The sequence below is a fragment of the Harmonia axyridis genome, chromosome 4 (assembly GCF_914767665.1).
Source record: "Harmonia axyridis chromosome 4, icHarAxyr1.1, whole genome shotgun sequence".
NCBI lineage: Eukaryota > Metazoa > Arthropoda > Insecta > Coleoptera > Coccinellidae > Harmonia > Harmonia axyridis.
This window is the reverse complement of record NC_059504.1, coordinates 43,596,622-43,622,073: the sequence shown is the minus strand read 5'-3', so window position 1 is coordinate 43,622,073 and position 25,452 is coordinate 43,596,622. Positions and strand designations below refer to the sequence as shown.

General features: G+C 32.7%; 2 protein-coding genes across 4 annotated transcripts; one reads left to right on the top strand and one right to left on the bottom strand.

The window, feature by feature from the left end:
* The first annotated feature begins 762 nt into the window (after positions 1 to 762).
* On the top strand, positions 763 to 1,681 carry LOC123678529 (COP9 signalosome complex subunit 8). The gene is made up of 4 exons (XM_045615600.1): positions 763 to 947; positions 998 to 1,065; positions 1,134 to 1,315; positions 1,369 to 1,681. The coding sequence occupies exons 1-4, from the start codon at positions 891 to 893 to the stop codon at positions 1,617 to 1,619; spliced, it is 558 nt and encodes a 185-aa protein (XP_045471556.1). The 5' UTR covers positions 763 to 890; the 3' UTR covers positions 1,620 to 1,681.
* A 518-nt stretch (positions 1,682 to 2,199) lies between these two features.
* On the bottom strand, positions 2,200 to 25,406 carry LOC123678527 (5'-3' exoribonuclease 1). 3 transcript variants are annotated; one of them, XM_045615596.1, is made up of 23 exons: positions 25,185 to 25,406; positions 24,685 to 25,125; positions 24,465 to 24,629; positions 24,175 to 24,342; positions 23,994 to 24,114; positions 23,774 to 23,934; positions 23,419 to 23,556; positions 23,234 to 23,361; positions 22,986 to 23,178; positions 16,525 to 16,698; positions 15,760 to 16,050; positions 13,863 to 14,026; positions 13,617 to 13,733; positions 11,488 to 11,767; positions 11,287 to 11,431; positions 10,927 to 11,221; positions 9,093 to 9,282; positions 7,813 to 8,113; positions 7,184 to 7,683; positions 4,525 to 4,665; positions 3,808 to 4,008; positions 3,420 to 3,695; positions 2,200 to 3,035 (listed from the first exon to the last, which is right to left on the bottom strand). In XM_045615596.1, the coding sequence occupies exons 1-23, from the start codon at positions 25,257 to 25,259 to the stop codon at positions 2,949 to 2,951; spliced, it is 4,752 nt and encodes a 1,583-aa protein (XP_045471552.1). In that variant the 5' UTR covers positions 25,260 to 25,406; the 3' UTR covers positions 2,200 to 2,948. The 3 variants fall into 3 exon arrangements, with proteins under 3 accessions (XP_045471552.1, XP_045471551.1, XP_045471554.1); XM_045615595.1 differs by having other exon boundaries at positions 23,234 to 23,556; XM_045615598.1 differs by lacking the exon at positions 3,808 to 4,008 and having other exon boundaries at positions 23,234 to 23,556.
* Positions 25,407 to 25,452: the final 46 nt, after the last annotated feature.

Sequence of the window (25,452 nt, the reverse complement as noted above, 5' to 3'; positions counted from 1 at the left end):
ACCTTATAATATGTATATGGTTCCAACTTTATGCCCGGCAGTACCTTGACGTAATATATCGAAAGCGGTGGATAGGAAATCGAGGAACGATAGAATGGTCAGTGTGATCCCCTGATCTTAACCCATTAGATTTCTTTTTATGGTGATATGTGAAAAGCATTAAGTAATAAACTAAACCCCAGGATTATAATGACCTAAAAGATCGAATAACGCTTGTGGTTAGGCCGATCTCTCCTGATATTGAATAATGTAATGTTGGAAGATTTTTCTATTTGAGGTTAGATATTAGAATGTAGCCAAGACGTTCGCGGTGAGCACTTTGAAAATCTAGTTCAATAACATTCATAGTTTTTTTGCTTCATTTTGTATTATATTTTAGTTTTGGATATTGTGCAAAATGTCACTTATCGTTTGATTTTATTTTTTTCTATTTTGATTTTTGCAATAAGAATGATAATATGTAGGGGCCTTTCACAAGATGTATCTCAAGTGCATACTTCCCATTTGCCTACAGTTGGCTGACTATAAAGTATAAAGCAATTAGGATCTTAATTTTTCCACTCAATTTTCATTTAACTATCCATCCTTCGCTCACGAAATCAGTCAAATTAACTATGGATTAAGTTAAATTAACTCAACTAAACTAAAAGTAATAAAAAATCAGGTATTTTTATTGGTTTTTCATTGATCTGAGCTTTTTTAAATGCATAAATCATAGAATAAATAGTAGGTCTGTTCTCCAGGTCTATCATTATGTGTCATATGTCATAATCTGTAATAGTTCTGAAGAATAAAGAATACCAGAGTGCATTAATAGAAGTATTTATTTATGATTTAGTTTCCTTAACTTTTTGATTTGATTTCTGAGCAAAGGATTAGTAAGTAGCATCATGGATTCTGCCTACTTGGATGTGTTAATGGACTCTTTAGAAAAAATGGAAATAGAAGTAAAAAACAAAAACAGCTCTAGTTACCCCATTTAACTTATTTTTTTTAGGCTACAAGTGATCTACCGGCAGATGTATACGAAAAATTATTAGCGTTATATTTATATAGGAATGATTTGTAAGTTGTTGATAGGGTATACCGTTGATAGTGTTATTGTTACAATTGTAATTCCTGTAATTTTATAGGTGTAACGCAAAATTCTTATGGAAACGTATACCTGAAAGAGTTAAAACTGGTACTCCTGAACTAGGTAATATATGGTCTGTTGGTCAATATATGTGGAAAAAAGATTATCCTTCTATTTATAAATCACTAAACTCTGTGGTATGGTCTAATACAGTGGGAGAAATTATGAACAAAGTTGAAGGTGAAGTTATTCAAACTATATTATCTCCTAAATAATCAAAGTGTTTTTTCTAGAATCTGTTCGTAATCGAGCCGTTGAGCTTATTTCACAAGCTTATTCTGCGGTTTCATTAGATACAGTTTGTGCAATGACAGGTCTGGCTCCTGATATCTGTAGTAAAGCTTGTATGGAAAAAGGTTGGAAGTTTGAAGCTGATACCAAAATAGTTCATCCTATTAAAATTAAAGTAGAATCTATTAGTTCCACAAGTAGTGAGGACCAACTATATAAATTAACCGATTTTGTTTCATTCTTAGAAAATTAATAACGTATCTTGTATAAAATAAATTATTGTTTCTTTTATTAAAATTAATTTCTGTTTGTAAATATTTTTATATTGTTCTATCCAAGAATATTCTACATGGAAAACCTTTCATTTAAAAAATTCCCTTGGAAATTTGGAAAGAGTTGTAGTTCAGCTTGTCTAAGTTGAAAAGACTTTAAATGCTCTTTGTTTTTGATGCCCTTGGTTCCAGAGCACATGAGCTGAAAATTAATCGAGACACGGCTATAGTTCCATCTGATAGGCAGAACGGCTCAGTGCATATGAGCTGAAAAGTAGGCGAGTAACTGATAGCTATCTACATCCCATTTGAATTAATCACAATGCACTTTTGCCTATCTGGAATGAAAACTACCGTGGTGTTCAGATTGCTTTACAGCTCATGTATGCTGAGACTTATTCATTCATCTTTCATCATAGGTACCACTAATATTTTTTCGATACATTCCTAATCATTTTAATATGAGCACTTGATTTTGGAATACGTACAGTCTTCTCAACAATAACTTGTAATATGAAAGCAATTTAAAAAACTGTGTATAAGGAATAATGAATTAATTTGTTTTACACCTATAAAAGATTTTATTCAATAAATTGTCACACAAATTAAATTATAAATCTAGATTCAGAATATGTCACTGGGATATTTACATTTTTTCTGGATAGTTTTGAATATCATACTTAGTGTTATTAGGAATATTTGGTTTCAAACTAAAATAAATTCAATTTTTTTTTTTGAAGAATCTTTGAATTGATCATTAGTTTATGATATTGGTAAATTCCAAGCTTTTCAATCTTGGTCTAATCAGTTTTTTACCTGACGTTTTGCTTACCACTGCGGTAAGCATCTTCAGAGGTTTCTGGGTTGTAGATTGTAATACAGATTGAGTTACAATCTACGCTATAGAAACCTCTGAAGATGCTTACCCCAGTAAGTTTTCTATCCGACGTTTGGCTTATTACTGTGGTGAGCATCTTCAGAGGTTTTTAGGTTGTAGATTGTAACTCGAGTTGGATTAAAACCTAGAAACCTGTGAAGATGTTCACCCCATAGTAAGCGAAACGTCAGTTGAAAACCCCACTAGACCACGGCTAAAAAGCCCGGAATTTTCCAATTCTGTAGAACAAAAAGCTTTGTAGAAGTCTTCTGAAGGTTGACAATTAGGTAACATTTACGTTAAACAACTCTGCAGAAACAAACTTGTATTATAAAAACAAAAATATTCAATAACACTATAGTATGTTTCCTACATGGATCAGTTTTTTTTTAAAGAAAATAGGTATTTACATTTAGTTGCAATAAATAAAAATTCATGGATTTTGTCCAAAATTAGCGGCAATTCTCATTTTTCTCTGTTTTCTCGGTTTTTGTTCTTTTTTAACATTATCTTGTATAACCTGAAAACATATTATTTTCATTATTATATAACATATTCCAATGATCTAATAATACATAGATGCGATTGTGCAGTGCAGAGCATTGACTCCAACATTAAAGTGAAAAAGATTAAACCCTGGGTCACATGACAACCAGGAAGAAGATTTTGATGTTTGAATTTCAACCAATGATAAGGGAAGCCAGATCACGTGATCTGAAATGAAAAGTTTCAATTGGTTCAATATGTTCAACCAATCAAAACATCCATTGGTTGTAACCAAGGCCCATCTCACTTTTCTGTTAGTCGATTCCTCTCTTTCTATGAGCTAACTACTCATTATTAGATCATTGGTCATTTCTATAAAAATTTAATATAAAAATCAAAAAAATTATATAAAAATCACCTGATTCGATGAATTTTCGGGTTTTTGATTTGGGACTGGGCACTTATTTTCATTTTCTCCTCTTGAAGTTTTCACCGATTGAAAAGAGTAGCCGCTGGAATTTGCTATTTCTTTTTTAACAACTTGCAGTGGTATAAAATCTTTCCAATTTTTACTGGTCGAAACTTTGGGAGGAGATTGATTTTTTGAATGTACACTTTTTTCTGTACTCCACCATTGTTTTGGTGGTGTTGGAAAACTTTGGGGCACTGCTGTATTATGGCAATCTTGACCATCCTAAAACAATAGATTTTTTCATAAATATTTTGACATCTTAGAAATAATAAACTGAAAATGAATTCGATATATATTTTTTTCTCTAACCACGTAAAATTGATTCTTTACTAACATTTGCATGAAGTACTTTCAGCGCTTTCTCTGCAACCATTTCACTAGCTTCTACTTTAGATTCAGAGTAAGAACCTATTATATTTTGACGATTTGGCAATCTGATAACAGCTTGTATGCCCTCATTACTTTGGAAATATTGATATCTTGGCAAACCGAGACCTTTAGATTGATAATATGTAAGTAACTGAACTGACGGAAGCTGAAAAAAGAATGTAATGAATGGATGGACCATATGGAGCATCATAATGAACATATTCATCAAAATGGAAAGTTACTCATTTAGGCGAATAGTATTCCACAATATTGGATTGAGTCGGTCCTTACTTGATGGAAATTTATTCTAATCAAAATTGAATGACTTATTCTATTTCCATCTTTTAATCATATAAATAACAATTGTTCGTAATTATATACATTACAAAATTCCTTTCATTTTTTTAAAATCTTATTTGTATGTTTTATCACATATTCACATTTTTCTGAAAAAATACAACGGATATCTCTTATCTTAATTGAGGATTATACAACTTTGTACCCCACTTGTATACCTAATTACTGAAAACCTCACTAACATTATTTTCGTTTAACGCTGTTTCAACAAAGTGACGTTTCTGAAGATGGCAACATTGTTGTCGAAACGCAAATAAAATTCCATAGATAAAGGTGCATTTACTCAGCTAATTATTGTTTAGCTTTTGTCGTAATTTTTACTTACTGATTGTGGATTGGGAAGACTGCTGGCATTTTGGTGTGATGATACAGAGTTTAAATTTGACGAAAAATTATTTTTAGTAACGTTTTTCTTGTTTTCATCTGTGCCTATTTTCAGAAGCTTCTTCAAAGCGTCTGTAGTTTCCTGAAAAGAGAGGTTTAATACAAACTGCGTGACATAGAAGGAGCTTCCAGTGGTAGATAATAAATTTCAATAATTTTTCGAATAAATATCTATTACTTTGGTGCTGATAGAGTTATGTGATTACTACCAAAATTTGTTAGGGTCAGTTCCAAAATACAAAAAGACGCTTTTTGGTACAGACCGCTTTATTAGAAAGTAGCTTTAAAGGGGAGCTTAGGTACCATAAAAATAATCCTACCATCTTTAAGAGAAAGCTTTCTTTTATTCCTAACTGTCAATTTTTTTAGGGTTGGCTATTCTGAAAACTAGTAATGTAGAGTATGGTCCGTATATCGCCGAGAATTTCAGAGCGGTTACTAGAGGTTTTCAATAGAGTAATAACTATGTTTATTACTCTGAGAGGTTATCAATGTTTCAGATAACCTGCTTCGTATTTATGAACCACCTGACACTTGTTATGGTGGATTTATGCACCAGAACTAAGACTAAACCTAAGAACTAAGAATTGAACGTTAACAAATCAATGAGGGCGTTTATGCACGTTTCCTAAGAACTAAGAACTAACACTAGCAAGCCAACTGTTAACTAACAACTAAGAGTTCAGGTAAAATATAAATGTGCGCCTCATAGAATTTCAATATTAACGAGTACCAGTTTCTATCATTTTATGTTCTTTATTCGTGTTTATCAATAAAAAGTATTAGGTGTATTTAAAAAAATTAAATCAAATTTTTTCACAATAAATATAAATATCAAAGTATAGAACAAATAGAAAGTAGTTTGAGCACGTGCACATGCCTTAACTAAGAACTAACAAGAGAGTGCATAAACGCCACTTAGGTTTAGTTCATTAGTTCTTAGTCCTTAGGTACGGTGCATGAATCCACCATTATTGGTGAACTAAATTTTTCATTGACAGAATTTTGGAGGTTATAAATGGTGGATTTCTTTTAATTTGTAAATAACTAATAGTTCTTAATGGCTCCGAAGGTTATTTGTTTCATAATTAAAATAATAAAGTTTTTGAGTGTTAAATGTCATGGAAAATGTTCATAAACAATATCTGAAAATTAAAATGGCAACTGCAAAGCCGAGTGGGCGTGGTTACCCAACCTAACCAGAACAAAAGTAGGGTTGCTCTGGTGACAGATAGCTCACCGAAGCTTGAGGAAATAGTCACTGGTTTTTGAGGAATTTGACATATACCGACCACCAACTTACTAACTATAATAACCAAGGTGATATACCATCGAGATAGAATAGAGAGGAGACGCTATGAGCTGTTATCGTGCTAGAAAAAATGTGACCAGTAGGCAAGGCTAATTCTATTACTAAAATTGGAGAAAGATCAAGGTCGGATTAAGTAAACTTTCACGCAGAAATACAAAAATAAACCGTGTTCATCACTTTTTAAACAGTCTAAGCATTGTTCACAAACAATTTTTTTTCAAATAATATACAACATAACCTGCCATATAAATTATAATATATTTAGAGTATGGTGAAGTTGGATATGCAGATATGCAAATATTGTGAATACGGATCTGTTCACTACTATGAAATGTTATTGGTCAAAAGTTGACTGAGATCTACATCTAAAATGGCGAAGTGGTACCGCTTTAAGTCACTTGATGTCGTCTCCCCTCTATTCTATCTCGATGTACAGACCATACCCTTATTGGTTGCATTAAGTAATATTTTATAGAAATTGAAATTTTGTTGACCAAAAGAAGAAAAACTGGTATAATATCGTGTGTATAAAGTGAAAGTAATGGTGGGTTTATGCACCATAACTAAAAACTACGAACTAAACCTAAGAATTCAGTGACGTTTATGCACTCTCTTGTTAGTTCTTAGTTTAGGATGCGCACGTGCTCGAACTACTTTCTAGTTGTTCTATACTTTGATGTTTGACATTGATATTGATTGTTAAAAATTAAATTTAATTTTTTCAGATACACTTAATACTTTTCTTCTATATTTTACCTAAGCCCTTAGTTCTTAGTTAAAAGTTGGTCAACTTTCTAGTGCTAGTGTTAGTTCTTAGGAAAAGTGCATAAACGCTCTCATTGATTTGTTAGCGTTCAATTCTTAGTTGTTAGGTTTAGTCTTAGTTCTTAGGAATAGTGCATAAACCCGCCATAAAAGAAGATAATTGAAACAATAAACCGAGGTTATATTTTGTAGTTGTAGAGCATTCACGAACAAAAAGGAACCTTTTTCATACCATAAGGATCACTATCCGGAATTTTTAATAAAGGACACTTTCTTTAACATCAAACTTAGTTTATGGAAAACGTTTAATTTGCGAAGGACACTTCTTACAGAAAAAAGAACTTTACTTTCGATGAATTGAATCTTCAGTAAAACATATATCAACAAAGAAACTCAAAAAATACTCCCTACAGTAAAGACGTAGTGACAACACATATTTTTGTTCGCGGATAAAACCAGTAAATACAAAATCATATATACTCCTACTAGATGTTTTTTACTTTGATAAATATTTCAGACTTACTTCTATTGGGTTCTCTGCGGTTGTTTTTTTGAAATCCGGCATGAAATGAGGTTTCATTTGCACATCAGATTTCTTATCACTTGCTCCATTCTTATTAAGATGACTAGGAAGACCAACTGTTTGATTCTTATCTTTTTTGTAAATTTGGTAACTTGGTTGTACCTGCTCAGATGAATCTGTCTGTCGCCATTCCTGACCTTTTTGTTTCTTTGATTTTGGAGTTCCGGATGTTCTCCTTTGATCAGGACTTGAGTTATAATTGGGTTTGGATTGTGGATACTGCTGATGTTTATTTTGATAACCATGTAATTTGTATATCGACTCCCCATTCGGCATGAAAGGTGGAACCGCATGATAATCTTTGGAAGATTGTGGACTGTTACTGAATTTAGCAAAAGCTGAATTCTGACCTTTTTCATTACAAACATTCCTATTGGATTGTTTATTATTTTTTTTCACATTTTCTTCCTTGGGTGTTCGATTTTGATTAGTTTTATTTCCTGAAAATGAAACAGTAATAGATTCAATTGGTTGAAGATCGGGACATATATTTCAACATATTTCTTTATTTACTTGAAATGAGGTGAAATTATTTAATTTTATTTGTTGGCAATTGACATATTACAAACCTCTTTTCTTTAACGGTGGGTAATATGATCTCTCCCCGTATGATATATTGATGAAAGCATTTAAAGGTAATCTGTAGCCTCGTCCCATCGAACAGTTTAATTGCATACCTCCTTCAAATTTTTCATCGAATAGAACATCATACATATTTTCACTAGAATCAGAAGATGGTCTGGAGATACCTATAATAGTACCTTTCAATCCGAAAGGAACTATGTGATTTTCCCTTATACTGATTATTCGGTCAAATAATTCAACATTAACACTTGGATCAGGTAAAAGATTGCCAAAGGAAAGCTCCTCCTAAAAAAAAATAATATTATTATCCAATCTTCAATATTTTTATTCAGTTTGTTAATGCATTATTACTAAAAAAAATAATATCTCAAAAGTCTTTATACCTACTAGGTCCCTATCCTAAGTCTATTTAGTTTCTAGAACTGAGTGGCGTTGAACATTGTCTAACCCAGAGGTCAGGGAACCGGGGTAAATTACCCCGAATGGGGTAAAAATGAAATTTTTGGGGGTGAAAATGAATAATGTGAGTAAAAGTATATATTTTTAATTTGCTATTTTATAAACTTGTAAGTATTTTTCTCTAATTCTGTGGTTATTCCATTCATTCTTCCACATCTTGTAGAACAAAATCGTGCCAGAATATATCAGAAACGCACAGTTTTCATGGTTATATTTTATTATTATATGTTGGTACTCCGAACTTTCCGCCACGGCTTTATCTGTCAATTCATCAATTTGCCTTAAAGAAATCAGTTCTGCCAACCAACATTTTTCAATGCAAAAATCACTAAAATATATTTATGGAAATATTTCATTAATTTCAATAAGAATGCAATGAATTGGAGAAAATAATGTATAATATTCGTACAAAAGGCTCATTCTACCACTAGTTCATTCAAAAACTCGCCACTTTTTTTGAATTATGAACTCGTGGAAGAATATCAATGCCTTCTGCACTTGTATTATAAATAACTATTTTCAACTTAAACAATTTAGCGACATACGCAGGCCAAACTATCTCACTTCCCACCACTAGAGTGTTCTCGAGTTAATTAAATTTTTAGTTATTGTTTTCTTTTCAAAATCATCATGGGGGCTATAATATGAAAGATGCTAAAAAGAGGCGATTTCGTTTTTTTTTTGTTTTTCGCCATGGGTAATATCAAGTTACACAAAATTATTTTGGGGTAATTATTAAAAAAGTTCCCCGACTGCTGGTCTACTAACCTAAATAATTAAATTAATAGATTAAATTATTTCAAACCTTATAAAGTAATTCTGCATCGCAGTCAACGAAACATTCGCTAGATAAAGTTGGGGTAAAAGTGTTAACTATTTTCTCAATTTCTTCAATTACATCCTTATCCAGAAAAGGTGAATTACACACTTTTTTCTCAACACTATGGAATGGTTGAGCTTTTAACCAAGCTAAAGCTTCCTTCACTTTTTCATCACTGTAACAAATTTGAATAAAGTTATAAATGGAAATTTTTTTTGAAAATTATTATCAATGTATACTAGAATTTAACTATTGAATCTTATTATTTCTTTACACAAAATATAACTATGCAAGGTATGTTAAAGGCAAAGATAGACTATATGTTTCGTAAAAAAAAAGCAGCAAAAATGTTTAGGGCACATACGCATGATGTGAAATATGACAATACATCTATGTAAAGGGAGGATAGGGGAAAGAGCTCGATATTATTTTTATGGAAATAGATGGTAGAAGAAATATCGAAACAATGTTTCTTATATCACCAAAAGTCCTTCATAACTTCGAAACTGTAAGAACTAGAAGCTAGGCGGTAGAAAATATTGTATTCAGTATTATCGTGTCATTATGATGAAGGAAGTGATTCGGTGGCTACTCGGTTTGAATAGAAAAACTATACATAGCGTTATTAATAACAGAATATGACGAAGATAAAATATAAAAGATTTATTTGCTATTCGTTTTCTGAAGTGACAAATTCCCTAAAGTCACATTTATTCATGTATTATTATTCATGTTAACATTCCCTAAAGTGACAATTATTGCCAGAGTTGACTTAAGTGCGTTTGTTGTGCAGTTCCACACGGTGTATCCTGATTTATTTAAGTTTCGATGTATATGATGTCCATTTGGGCCAGAGAATTTTTTTTTTTTTATTTTGTTTCCATTTTTGTAGTGGCTGTCTTTGAATCGTATTTCTGTTGTGAGACTAACAGGTGAGCTTCTTAGAAGTGAGCCTCTGTCTCTTTATTTCAGTTTATTTGTACAATATTATTTGAAGTGTTCATTTTGTTATTATAGTCAAATAAACTTTATTATTATTATTATTATTAGATGTCCTCTATAATTTTGAATATGACCTCAAATTTCCGATATGAGATTTTTTTTATCCTTAATTTTTTGCTTTGAAAAAAAAAACAAGATTTGTTCTCGAGATAGAGGATCAATATCCTATCGAAAACGATTTCTATACCGAATTTACTCTAGATTGCTCTAATAGTTTTCAAGAAAATATCCTGAACAGCGTACAGCAAACAGGCAGATTTTTTTTCGATGTTTGTATTCTGAACATTTCAAAATGTAACATGTAAAAATTTCAGGGAGGATAAATGTTGAGACCTAAGTCTTTATGGAAAATACGGTGTAATTTTGCTTGTGGAATGCCTAATTCCCAAGATCCTCAAGGAATCGACAAACCTGGATTATTGTCGACACTACGGACTACAGCAGCAATATTCTCAGTTGTTCTTGAGTGACGTACACGGTTTTGATTCTTTACATCACTAACTTGTCCCAAGAGCTAGAAATTTTCCATCAGTTCCACTGAAAAGTTGCTTTACGGCGAACCAAAAGTGCTTTAGTTTTGCGAACCAAAATTTTCACCATTTTTGTAGCGAATTTTAACAATTGCAATTCGTTGTTGAAGCGTGTATCATTCCATTTTAAGTGATGGCATAGTTTGTACTTGTCAAATTTCAAAAGCTGACAGCTTAAAAAGTAACAGCTGGCCAGATATTGGACAATTCAAAATGAAACCCCTTATTGGAAAACCCTATATGTTTCTTCACATAAAATGAAGATTATTACTAATGGGAGAACAAACCTATTCTCAGGAAATATATCCTCCACAGATGTTGAATCACATTTTTGATATCCATTGTTTAGCATATATTCGAAGATCTCTTGAAAAGCATTTGCATATTCGCAAACAGCTTGTATTGTAGCATCTGTATAATACCATGTTCCATCTATTCTCTTTGTGTATCCAGGTGTTTCCAAGTTTTTTCTTTGTAATTTCAGGTCTAGTCCTAAATTAACTGTTTTCAATCCGCCTTCTTTATTTCTAGCAGAAGCATACAAACTTCCTGTGATACGCGAGAAAATGAAATTTGACATGCCTTAAAGAAAAATGAAAGCTCATCAATATTTAGACTATTGATATTTTACAAGTTTACAAACTTACTACACTGTGTCGCTGCGAAGTACAAGGATCTATATTGGCATTCAGTATTTTTAGATAAGTAGATTGCTTTTGTGAAATCAGGTTCACTAGAAATCCTCAAACTAACAGTTACTTTACCTTCAGGTTTTTCAGGGTTCTTGACCACCTGCCAGACAAAAAGATTAGTAAACAATAAAATGAATTTAAGAATCTTCTACTCACAAAACCTTTGCATCCATAATGTTCATCTTTTGTTAGAGTAAAGCATGTGCTGCCCTCAGGGTATAATTCGTCTAAAGTAGAGAATTGTTTATGTTCAGATGAATAAACCTTAATGTTGTCGATAATAAGTTGAAGAGGATAATATGCATCATCTGTATAGAACATCTTCTCCAATTCAATTCTTCCGGTCGATGTAAATATATATCTTTGACCAATAACTCTACGGACATTTACTAAAACTAATACCTTTCCAAATTCAATACCTAGTCTACTCTTGTACCTGAAAAACGAAAAAAATGATTTTGACCTAAGTGTCATTTAATCATCAAAATAAAAAATCAAAGGCAAATAGTCTGAAACTAGAATTCTCACCGGCATTAAACACAGTTTTGAAAAGCAGACTAAGGTTTCGTTTATGCTTTAACGCCAATAGTTGAATGAGTTCAGTTTCGAACTAGTCGGGATGCGGAATTCAATATTAAAATTGCATCTTAGACAATAAATGCGCAAACGTCTTTTGAAACGTCCCAAAAAGCAATAAACTACCCATAAGTTACGGACGAAGATGCAACACTAGTTACTGCTGAAACTACAGTATGATTCATGATCAGCAAATTGAAAAGTCATTTTTTGTGTTGTGTTTATGTCGTGTTGTATATTTTTGTATTTTATCTTGTTATAGGCACTTCCTATACTTTTTATAGATATTTAGATTTCAGATTTTTAGTTATGTGGCGGCTTCTCATAAAGCTCCACATAGCAACAATAAACACAGCACTCGGTGGCGTAGAGGTTAAGAGTGTAGACTCACTCACCGAGATGCGACAAGGTGCCGGGTTCGAGTCCCGGCGGCTCCCGATAATAATAAATTTCCCAAGCGTCTGTGACACGACACACACAAATATACCAAAGTCACACTGATGAGTCCGGTGTGTGTGCCAGGAACGAAACGCATAAGTAGGCATATGTGAAATCCTACATTGGTGACCCCGACGTGATGGGAATGGCCGTCTTAACGATGTGTCCTGGAAAGCAGAAGGTTGATGCGTAGCTCCCATATATCTGCAATTTCCAACGAAACTCTAGATGCCCATTCCCATGACGTGCTCGCGTGCTCCTTAGTCTGCCGCGGTATAGCGGACTTGAATAGGCAATTGAATTGACGGTGAATGCACCGTCCGCACGATGCCGCGAGGTGCAGCTCTGATTAGGCGGCAATCACCCGGCTGCACCGATGACCTCGTAACACGCATAAGTTTCGTTCCTCCGTCACTGGGGAGGGAGTCATGTGGCGGCTTCTCATAAAAGCTCCACATAGCAACAATAAACACAGCACTCGGTGGCCTAGAGGTTAAGAGTGTAGACTCACTCACCGAGATGCGACAAGGTGCCGGATTCGAGTCCCGGCGGCTCCCGATAATAATAAATTAGTGGTGTCGAATGAGTGGTTCTACATGATGATCACGGGTTTCACGAGTTCACATCCCAGCGCACTTTTTTCCTTTTACTGTCTTATTTTGCTATTATTAACAAAATATTGTCATTCGTATAAGTACAAAAAATGGTTGTTTGGACAATCATGAGGTTTATTCGCCAAAACAAATAAATTTTTTGTACTAGTGAAAGAAATAAATATTTCAAAATAAGTCGCTCATTTTCCACTTTAGGAAGAAAGGTGATATGAGTTTTCTTGTTGAGAATGTTATTACGAATCGAAATGCATGAAAAAATATAGGGTGTTTCATTGAAAAAAATATCATTTTATGAAATATTATGACAACACGACAGTCAATTTTTTGTTTGTTTTCGGCATCGAGAAGACCACTAAAAATGCTACTAGTTTGCCCATTTAACCGACATCGTAGCATCAATAATAACGGAGTTAGCAATGGTGCCGACTTAATTTGAAACATCCTGTATATTGTTAACAATCCCGCATTCTTGCGGATCCGGGGATTGATAATTTTTATCACGCGGATTTGCGGGATTAATGTTTTGGTGCGGGATTGGATTACCTAGTCGTGGCAAAACACTTGACCCCCAAAATTATCTATCAACTATGAAAAATTATTTATCTTAATGATACTTCAGAATTATAAATCTAGTTTATGCTTGATAAATGTACTTACGTTTCTGTAACATCTGTTACTTCTCGTTTGAAATTTGTAGGTGTCGACTCCTCTATCGGTTCTTCATCTTTTCCTACATAAGTATATTTTTGTTTGGCATTGCAAATTGACAAAACCCTTAAAATATCAATGTATGAAACATTAAGAATAGCATTATTTGGAAAATACCAAGTTTTATTGATCATTATTATTATTGAAGAAAAGTCATTAACAAAGGATCGTTCAAAAAATGAACATGTAACTCACTTTGCTTCAGTTAAATGAGGATATCCAACATAAACTGTTTTATTCAGTAGATTGATAGGTAGTTCAGCATCAAGAACTCTTTCATTAGGAATTATCCTTATAATCATGTTTTCTCCTCGACTAGGTTGACCAAAAACATTTACCTTAGCCTTTTCAAGTTGACCCTTGAAAACACAACTTATAAGTTCAGATACAAGCAACGTTATTGTTCATTAAGAATTTGTTTTTGCTAAACCAATTGAAAGTAGTGATATCATATACAAGGTGACCCATTTTGAAGAATCCACTGAAATAACTCTTTGGGAAGAGCCTGGATCAAAAAACATTTTTCAAATTTTCTTAGTTTCTTAGTCTTCAGGTGGATATTCAATGTGACCTTGGAGTTTCATTTCAAGGTCATTTCAGGGTCAAGTATATTCTTTGAATATAGAATATACATTTCCTTTTGCAGAATATTAATCTTTTTGAAAGACTAAAAATATTTTTTCGGCAACCGTCCGGGAAGTGCTCACTTCCCGGACGCTTTTTCTCTGAGAAAGTAGCATTTCCCGGCCTAGTCCGGAAAGTACGTACTTCCCGGACTAGTCCGGAAAAGAATCATGTCATTCGTGTCATTGTGAATGTGAAAATCTTGGTAGGTATATTTTTAATAAATGCAGTTGATCATGTTTATAGTGAATAAACATTATATTATTATTATTATTACCATAGCAACCGAGATAACGGCTGACGTTCATATGAAATTAGTTGTCAAAAATTTGCATGTTTTTTTATCACAATCGCAATAAAATATGGAGAGTAGCAGCAATAGTGTTATTCTACACGTTTGCCGAAAAAATATTGTACGCAACACGCCCGAAAATGCTTTTTTTGGACTCGCAGACTTCCAGGACGAGCGTAAGCGAGTCCTGGAATTTTGTCTATTCGTCCAAAAAAACCCTATTTTCCGGACTTGTTACGTAAATTACTATTGTCTCTTTTGTTTTTTCCATAGAATGAATGGAGTGTTTCAAGCCTAAGATGTCCATGATAAAGTACTTCAAAGTAATTTCTCATAGAATCATTCGTTCTTGTATTCCATATGAACATATTTAAAATTTAAAACTAGTTTGTTTTCTGAAATTTTTTCCAACCGCACATGTGCACTGCTTCATAATAAAATCTCACCGCATTTCCAAATTGTTACCACAAGAAAGAGATGCATTGGTACATAATTATGAATTTTAGATTATGCGTAATTTCAGACAATTTTTTTTTATTTTATTTTTCTTATTCAATTATTTCTGCGTATTATTTTTTCTTGTTAATTGATGATTTTATCAACCGTCTGAAGTTATGAACAGAGGATAGAACTGTGCATTGCTAATCATGGGGAAACTTTTGAAAACTTAATTAGGTGAAATGTGCTATTAATTTAATTTTGGTTTCATTCTTTCTATTATAAATTAATTTTTGAATTGTTATTTGTCAATCCATGAATGCTCACTTCTTCAAGTTCAGTAGTTTGTGTGGAGAAGAAATCCCTCATAACCGTTCTATGCATAAAACACTTCATATCTCCACAACGGTTCATTATATAGCAAAAACAAAGGAGACAAAATGTTCCTAGTTTTTTCAAAAACCAAGATTTTGCCAAGGAAAATGTACATTTCCCATTCAAAATATCTACTTGTCCTTGAATTTTTACTCCAATGTCACATTGAAAGAGTAAGAAACTTTCATTTGAATAATTTTTTGATAGAGACTTCCCAAGAAGTTATTTCAGTGGACCTTTCAAATTTGTTCACCCCATATATGAAATTATCCAACTCTATAACTCATTGAATTTTAAAATTAATATTGATATATTTTTAGTATCTCATTGAGCAATATTTGAAAATATGTTAGTATTCTGTACCTGGTGCTCCAGATGTTTCAAAGTTGGAAATCCTGGATAATAGACATCCATAAGTACTCCTGGATAGGCACCTTTCACCAATTTTTCTATTGGTACACGGATCTCATCAATAGTAATTGGTTGGAGATTTGCATGATTGTAAGAAATATTTGGGAAATACATAGGGGCCTCATACATTCCGAGGTTTTCTGGTGTATATGTGTAGCATAACATTGGACCGTGTCGATTCCTTTCAGCCTCGCTAACACTTAGTTTATCATCACAGGTCTTCATAGCTTCAAGTAAAATATTCTGAAACCACGATATCCACTTAGACGAAGAAAATGACATTCAATTTTTAAATTCATTGCCATCAAATCAATCAGCTTCATACAATTCTTTAAAGCTTTTTTAAATGAAATGTAAGAATAAAAATGAAGGATTTTCGTCAACTCTTGTTCTTAAATCCAGTTCCATAATACATGAGAAAAGACTGCTTCTGGTAATGAGCGCTTTATTATGAGGTAGTCTTTGAAGGGAGCTTGAAAGCTGTTCCGGATCTATAAACATAATCTGTTTGTTGTTTATTTGTAATTGTCAAGTTTCTCTGGGTTGGTTATTTTGAGAAATAGTAATTTATTGCTTGCATTTAGTAATATTTCATAAAAATTGGAGTTTTCATAAAGGGCCACTATCCCGATTTCATCGTGTGTTCATTTAAATTTGTGGTCAATAGTGCTGTGGAGAAATTAGAGTTGATTTTAATGACTATTAAGAAGAATTTACCTCATCTATAAATGGAACTAGAACCACGGCTTCCCATTCTTGCTTTTTCCCATTCAAATCTGTGTCAAACTTTTCTGGATAATACCTTATTATTGGGGACGATTCATTAACCATGAGATCCTGATAGCATGACGGCAAGAGTTCCTTACTTGCTGCCGGTAGTACTGCCAGAAGCTGGTGGATTAAAATTGGAATAAACAAATGGTAATTGAAACTGTAAATACTACACCAGCACTCATGAAAATTTCCATTGAATATATTCATGCTATTTGATGTAATCTAAGAGCACGTTCACATGACAAGCGCTCAACGCGCGTTAAATGAGCGCTGGATAATTGGATACCGTTCACATGGTACGCGCTTACCAAGCGCTGAACGCGCGTTGCCGTGACGGCCCGTATTCAGTTTGAATTCTACATTTTGGTTTGAATCTTGATTCAGTATCAGATTTAGGTGAAAATTAAACTTTTTTAAGTTTTGATAGGTAATTATAGATAGAATAGTTTCTATTATTCATCAATTAAAACTGAAGAACTGGCTTTTTACTGAGCCGTATTTTAAAAACAATTGAAAACATGTATTTCAGTAACAAAACATTCATTTAATGAAAATAGAACTAGAGTAACTTTTTCTAGTTACATAGTAGCATATCTTTCAAGACAGAGAAGTTCCAGCATCCGTTGGCCACTTCGTCGACTTTCTTTGTATCGTAGCGTTCAACTACTGAATTAATACCTAAAAGGTGGTGGAAAAAACTCCTGGATCCCTAGGGAAGTCAATGATTTTTTTACAGTTTACTCATATCGCTAAAAGTAATTTACATTCCAAATATGGTTATGCTCCGATGCGTACTTCCGGAGATACGAATTTTCGAAGTTTAAGGGTTGAAAAAACTACCCCTGGATCCTAAGGGAAGTCAATAATTTATCCACAGTTTATTACATCGCTAATAGTAATCTACATGCCAAATATGGCTCCGACGCGTACTTCCGGAGATACGAATTCTTCAAATTTGACAGATGATAATTTAAATAAAAACGTTGCTAAAATATTCCGATGTCTATAGAAAATCAATATTTCCTCCAACGGATACTCTGAATACTATACGGAACCCACTTCCTAAATTTGTATCCGATCTACTGAATATTTCAATAAAAAATCTTTATTTTGCCACACGCCACTGGTCACCTCCTTCGGGCGTTTTCGTCAAACAGTGTGCTGGAAACGGTCTGCTAAGTTTACACCGGTTTATTTTCAAACGGACGCAAAATTACATCAAATGTAGAATAGTTATTCATAATACAAGTGCAGAAGGCATTGATATTCTTCCACGAGTTCAAAATTCAAAAACGAGCCACGAAGTGTCGAGTTTTTTAATGAACGATTGGTAGAATGAGACTTCTGTAAGAGTATTATGCATTATTTTCTCTAATTCATTGCATTTGTATTGAAATTAATGAAATATTTCCATAAATATCATTTAGTGATTTTTGCATTGAAAAATGGTGGTTGACAGAACTGATTTCTTTAAGGCAAGTTTAAGATGTCTAAAACCATGGCACAGAATAGAGAGGTATTACAGAAGCGACACTCTCCCTTTTTCATGGTACCCAACCGCCATATTGTCAGTAGTTATGTTTACATCTTTCCACGTGTTTCGGTGTTCGAGTTCATTGCCCGTTTGACACAAGTACGATATATATATATATAAAATTATTATTTATTATTATAAATGTATTCTATAAAAGCGGTTTTATTGTATTTCAGGAAATTCAAGTAAGATAATAAAAGTCGGAAACTTAACATTAATTCAAATTCTGAAATGAAATACAAATTTAGGCTGAAAAATATTTTGAAATAGAATTACTACTTCCATTCACTACGCAGTTATGTCCCAAATATCATACAGTAATCATACAAATGTAATTTCAAATGGACCGCCATGTCATAGAATTGAGAAGTTTTAATATAAATATTTACTATTCTGTGGTCATGTAGAACTACCAGCCTTCTGAGAGTTCTTCAAGGTCACCAAAATTGGTTACATCGAGAACAAAGGAAATGTCAAAGAGTGTCGCTTCTGTAATACCTCTCTATTCTGTGACCATGGTGTGTGCACTCCTCAAATTTTGAATTTGAATGCAATGACATTCGACCAAATTGAAAATATTAGTTTTAGTTCGTGGCGGCGCCGCAATGTCATACTTGTCATTTCGATCTTTTTCCGTTGATTTTGATTGGATACATTAATTAAAATCCGATACTGACCAATCAAAAGCGATGTGTAACCGAGTATGATCGTGCAAAGTCGTGAAACGAAACACGAAACGTTTACTGGAATGAATTCAAATATTTGAAATAGAGAGAGAGTTTATTGGTATTTCAATTACAAGAATTGCATCCATAGATCATAACTATAATGAAAGATATACATATATAGGTACTTAATGGCACAAAACTCATAAATAATAAATAACAAGAATCTTAATTTGTTGAGAGCGCTACCTACAGTTGACACAACGAAGCTTAACTAATATTCTCAAAATTGGCAAAACAAAAGCTAATCAGTTCATACAACTGGTTTTTAGACATCTTAGGCAAGTTGATGAATTGACAGATAAAGCCTTGGCGAAAAGTTCGGAGTACCAACATATAATAATAAAATATAACCATGAAAACTGTGCGTTTCTGATATATTCTCGCACGATTTTGTTCCACAAGATGTGGAAGAATGAACGGAATAACCACAGAATTAGAGAAAAATTATTTGTCTAATATTCAAAAAATAAATGTTTTTTCCTTCCATTTCAAAATATCAAAAATAAATATAACACAAGGACAATATCATATAATTTTCCAAAATGTAAATTAAATTCAACAAAAAGCAGCTTTAATACAGTTGTTTAAAGTTCTTCAATAGACTGCCTAATGAAATCAAAGAAATAAATAATTATAAACCATTTAAGAAAAAGATATTTAATTTATTGTTAAATTTAGAACCATATAGTATAGAACATTTCTGCTGTTGAGTGGTAGGTGAATGTTATTTTGATACTATTTCTCTTTATTTGTATTTCTTCTATGTGTATCTCATGATTTCTAAATAAAGAGCTACTATCATTTTTATGTGGTCACATAATAATTTTTTTTCTTCATTAGCATCTCCTTCACAGGATATGATGACGAGTTCTTCCCAAGCCCGTCTCCTTGAGTTTTTATCTGAATATACACTACTTGTCATGTCGCATATTACAGGACAATTCTCAATTTCATCTATGAATAATTCCATTTTGAAATATTTCTGACCGAACGGATCGAAAGAAAATACGTAAATACGTCTCTGGCATCTATCAGCTCGTGCAAGCGCGCTCATCTGAACGGTTACATTAGAAACTTATGATCTCAAAGCGCGAGCCAACGCGCGCTTACTACGGGCAAGCGCTAGAACAGCACTCTACGCGCGCTCCATACGCGAGTTGGCATGTGTACAGGGTGGGCAAATAAGCGAGGTAAGCGGCTATATCTCAGGATCCACTCATGGTTGAGACTTGCGGTAAAAAATTCTACCACTAAAGTGAACAAGAAAACACACTGGAAATTGTTTTGAAGTTCATACCTCTACCGCAAGGGGGCGTAATAGCTACCGTCGAGTAGAAAAATGAATTTTACTCGAAAATGTTTCATATGAAGTTGAAGAAAAAATATCTGTAGCGTGCTACATTTCAAATTTTATATATTCAACTGAGTCAGACAGTTGATGGAAATCTGGCGTATCTTCGTGCATATGTACTCGATACTTCGAAATTATGATATCATTTTCTTTTCTAGTTTCTTCGAACGTACATATATCGATAATTATCGCTGCAAAATAGTTATAATTGTTTTTCTCTAGTTCATTCATAAAACCCTGAAAAAAGGGGTAAGTTGTATATTTTTCTTATCGTCATTATTTGATTGTTGTATACGTAATATATATGAAAATTTTTGATATTCAGATTTAATTTGATAAAGGAATGCATCCGCCATTTTAACATTTCATCATTTTACGTGAAATGAAAATTTTTATTCTTTATTTAAATATAATTTATTATAATCAAATATTTTTTAATACCTATTATTGATGTTTAAATGTAACTTCGTTTTAACTATCGTGAATTTTTATCTTAAATGAAGCATAATAAGTTATAACTCAGTTTATGAGTATTTTCACAAAACTTTTATGTAGAGGATGTTTTTCGTATCTATTATTTTTTACATTTTTCGTTTGTTACATTTTTGAAAGAGATCTTTTCTGAAACAATCTACATATGATTGCCTTGAGATCATCCTTTTAGTTTCTTATCTCATTTGGCAGTCATTTTGTTCAAGCGATAAAATAAGTACATGAGTATTAATATTTTTTATGTAAACTTTGGTTGTTTCAGAAACAGAAAAGCCATCACCTTAATTTGGCTTCTTATTAATTTCTGTTCTCTGATTTTCAGTTTTTTTTTTGGTATATTTTCTTTGCTGAATTCCTGATTGGTTCTTGATAAACGTTGAAAGTTGGATAATTACATTGAGAGTTCTTCGTCTAAAGACAGCCCATCATTGTCGATTGTCAACTTACAAGTCAAATTATTTACTCTCCTTACAATTGAAGAACTGCCAGACCTAAGTTCTTATCAACTTCGGTGGAGGAAGATTGGCTCAGTATAGAGCTAGGACTTTTACCTCTTCAGGAAAGTAATTTAGGATCTTAGAAAATTTCATTCTTTTTTTATACAATTATAAATTTCGGATTCACTTGTATATATTTTCATTTTATAAATATTGTATGTAAATTTTTCTGGTACCAGATATTTTAAAGATTCGGATTGTGAAATACTTATGTAATTATAAGAGGTGTTTGATCGACCTGGGTTTTTGTCCCTTCCATTTGGTAGATTCAGGGATCTGAACCACGACTCAAACAAACGACTGTTCTCGGGCATTTTGAATTGTAACGAAGAGGTTACATATCATCACAGTAATCCTTGGAAAATTCTATATCTTTTTAAATTGTCACTTTCGATTTTACGACATCAAATAAGGGTAGGTGAAAGGAAGAAATCTGACTGATTGAAACGCCTGTAACTTCAGTTTGGCTCAACATTTTTGAGCAAATTAGATCTTGTCTGAAAGATAATATCTTGTTGATTGTGGACAAAATATACTCATGATAAATTTGTTTTCGATAGGGAGGGCTCAGTCAGAAGTTCATTGTTTTGTTCATTTTACTCCGAAATTTCAAATGTAATGATAGGATTTTCTCCACAGAAACAGAAATTCCATCAAATTTGCATGAAAAAACCTGAAGGTCGTAAAGCGATAATTTCAGGCGTTCTGAAGTTATGGCCGAAAGAAGATATTCTTCAACTGATGCACTGCGAAAAACCAAATTTTGTCTTCAGGTTCTGACAGAAACAGAAATCCCATCAAATTTGTATGAAAAAACCAAAAGGTCGCAAAGCGATAGCTTCAGGCGTTCTGGCCGAAAGAAGACACAATTTAGTGAGCCATAACTCCAGAACGCCTGAAGCTATCGCTTTGCGAACTTTTGGTTTTTTCATGCAAATTTGATGGAATTTCTATTTCTGTCAGAACCTAAAGACACAATTTGGTTTTTCGCAGTGCATCAGTTGAAGAATATCTTCTTTCGGCCGAAACTTCAGAACGCCTGAAATTATCGTTTTGCGACCTTCAGGTTTTTTTATGCAAATTTGATGAAATTTTTATTTCTGTTAAGAAAATCCTATCATTACATTTGAAATTTCGGAGTTAAACGAACAAAACAATGAACTTCTGACTTAGCGCCCCCTATCGAAAGCAGCAAAAACAAATTTATCATGAGTATATTTTGTCATCAATCAAGAAGACATTATCTTTCAGACGAGATCTAATTTGCTCAAAAATGTTGAGCCAAACTGAAGTTACAGGCGTTTCAATCAGTCAGATTTCTTCCTGTCACCTACCCTTATTTGATGTCGTAAAATCGAAAGTGACAATTCAAAAAGATAGAGAATTTTCCAAGGATTACTCTGATGATATTTTTTCTTCAACTTCATATGAAACATTTTCAAGTAGAATTCATTTTTCTACTCGACGGTAGCTATTACGCCCCCTTGCGGTAGAGGTATGAACTTCAAAACAATTTCCAGTGTGTTCTCTTGTTCACTTTAGTGGTAACATTTTTTACCGCAAGTCTCTACGATGAGTGGATCCTGATATATAGCCGCTTACCTCGCTTATTTGGCCACCCTGTACGCTTCGAAGTAAATTCATGTACTTGTAAACGCGCGTTGTCAAAAAGCGCGTTGAGCGCTTGTCATGTGAACGGGCTCTAAGTTGTTGGTATGTATTTAAATAAAAATGGACCAAACAAAGTAGAAATTGAAGAGAATATAGCAACATAAACATAAATTTTCATAACAATAACTTACCTGTTCATATGGCATAAATGGTTTTCCCAAATCATACTCCAATTTCAAATTTTTAAAGTTTTTTATATCAGAAATGTATGGAGCATAATGATGCGGGTAATACCATGACCAGGAGCATACTCCGTTGTAATAATAGTGGAGATTCCATTGAATTGCCCTCACATAGCCTTCTGCTTGAGATTTCATAACCTCTCTGTGGAAATTTTTTCTGTAGAACAAATAGCGAAATTAAAGTAAAGATGACTTACGGGGTCACCTTTTCATATTCCAGTTTATTCATATAGTAAGATCTTTTATAATTTTCAAATTCAATTTCATCTGTTTCATCACATTCAGATGATATTATTTCTTCATCTTCATCATCATCGTCGTCATACTGCAAATGGTTAACGATTAATTCAAACAAAATTAAATATTGACAAAAAATACTTACTTCGGCTACAGTTCTCGCTATTAAATCATTCAAACCAGAATCTCTTGGTGCATTATCTTCTAAAGGTTCAAGTAACTTAGGATTTATGTCCTCCTCGTCATTTTCAGGCTTCCACTCTTCCATATTTTTCAGCTTAGTCTAGAACATTCAACATTTAAATTGAACATAAAATTGAATTGCATGTTATAACAAAGACAAATTCATCTTGATAAAATGAATAAATGGAACTCTGTATTTTAAAGCTTTCGGTATATAGGAAATATTCCATTAAAATCTTGAGTTACAGTTAGTTTGTTATAAATCCTAACTGGAACATAAATTTATTATGATATAATATATTCTAATCAGAACTTACATTATTTTTGAGAAAAGGTTGCATTTTACGTCCCGTTTTCTGCCTGAAGTAAAATAAATCATCTTTCACCTCTTCAAAATTCTGAACATCTATTTCACCTAATTTCGTCATAAATATTTCAAATCTCTCCAAGTTTAAGATGCCTTCCTCATTGATATATCCTATTTTAAATTTATTAGGAAAGTTAAAACTTGGCCAGTAAATTGATAAGATTTCTTACCATCTAATTCAGGTAAAATATCCATGTAGGCCTTATATAAAACTGGTAAAGCTCCATCAGCAATGTGCAAATTTGGTAAATTAGGTATGAAATCGTTTCCAACTAAAAATCCCATAAGTACCTGAATAGGTGATGAAATATTTCAATTAAAATTTTAGAAATTATTAGTTTCATAACTCACCCAATCATCAATTATTTTTTCTATATTAAATTCAAATTTTTTCAATGTTTTCTTCAGAGAACTAAATTCCAATTCAAGGTATTCTCTCATTAAAGATAAATGTAATAAAGCAAATCTTATTTCCTCTGGGACAGCGGTTTTCTTTGAAGATTTTCTACCAAATTTCACCTAAATAAAAAAAATTATTTTATTATTATTTTATCTTCATTTAAGTAGAACATTAAACATCCTTTCAAAAATTAAATTATATAAAATTTTCTATCAATAAAATTAACTTCAGGAAACTATACCTCCTCTCTAAGCAGTGAAAAATGAGGATCATGTGTACAAAGACCCAACATAATCAAATCAGCATCTAAACCATATAAGCAATGCCTTGTATTTGGGTCATATTCTGGTTGAGATCTCGAGTACCTTATATAATCCATTATTTTATGTTCACCTTCTCCTGGAGTCTACGAATGATATGGGTTAGTTCTTACAATTCTTTTGAAACAATAAATTTATCACCTCATGCCCAGAATAAATAATTTTACATCTTTGCCATAATGGATCTTCTGAAATTTTCTTAACAACAAAATATTTCAACTGCTCATGTAATCTAGCCATGAACTCAGTTCCAGGTGTTATGCAATTAGAATCAAATCTGGACTCTGGGGGTAAAGTTTCTCCTCTTTTAATAGCCTCATCTTCCAGTTTTTGAGCTTCCTTTGCTGATCTGAATCTCCTTCCTCTTTGCTGGTTCATTTTGGCCCTTGGTGCTACCCCATCAACTGCCATGAAAAAAATTTTAAGGGGTTTTATCATTCGAAAAAGTGCTTCAATATAATGAAAGATATCAGCAAAAATTTTCTCCTCCGTAATACGAAAATGTGCATTTCCATCATCCGGATGTGAACAGTTATGGATAATGCCGTTCATGTCCAAATATAAATTATCGAATTCAGGAATCTGAAAAACGGTAAAACAATTCTTTATTAAATATTGAAACTTATTTGAGAAATACAAACCTGATGTTCTTTCACAAATTCACTCAGACAAGGGTATCTTTCACTAATGTATCTGAAAAATTTAGGAACCCCCATGATTAAAGGATTATAGTTGTTCGAGGAGATATAAAACAAAAATTTTTTTAAGATGGTGTAAAAATATGAAATGGTTTTTTTTCCTTATTGTTTACAGCTCTCTCTAACGGTGTATTATTATTAGATTTTCAAGCACAGAACATTACAACCATAAAATATATTGACATTACTGCCACATATTCATGTTGTTTGG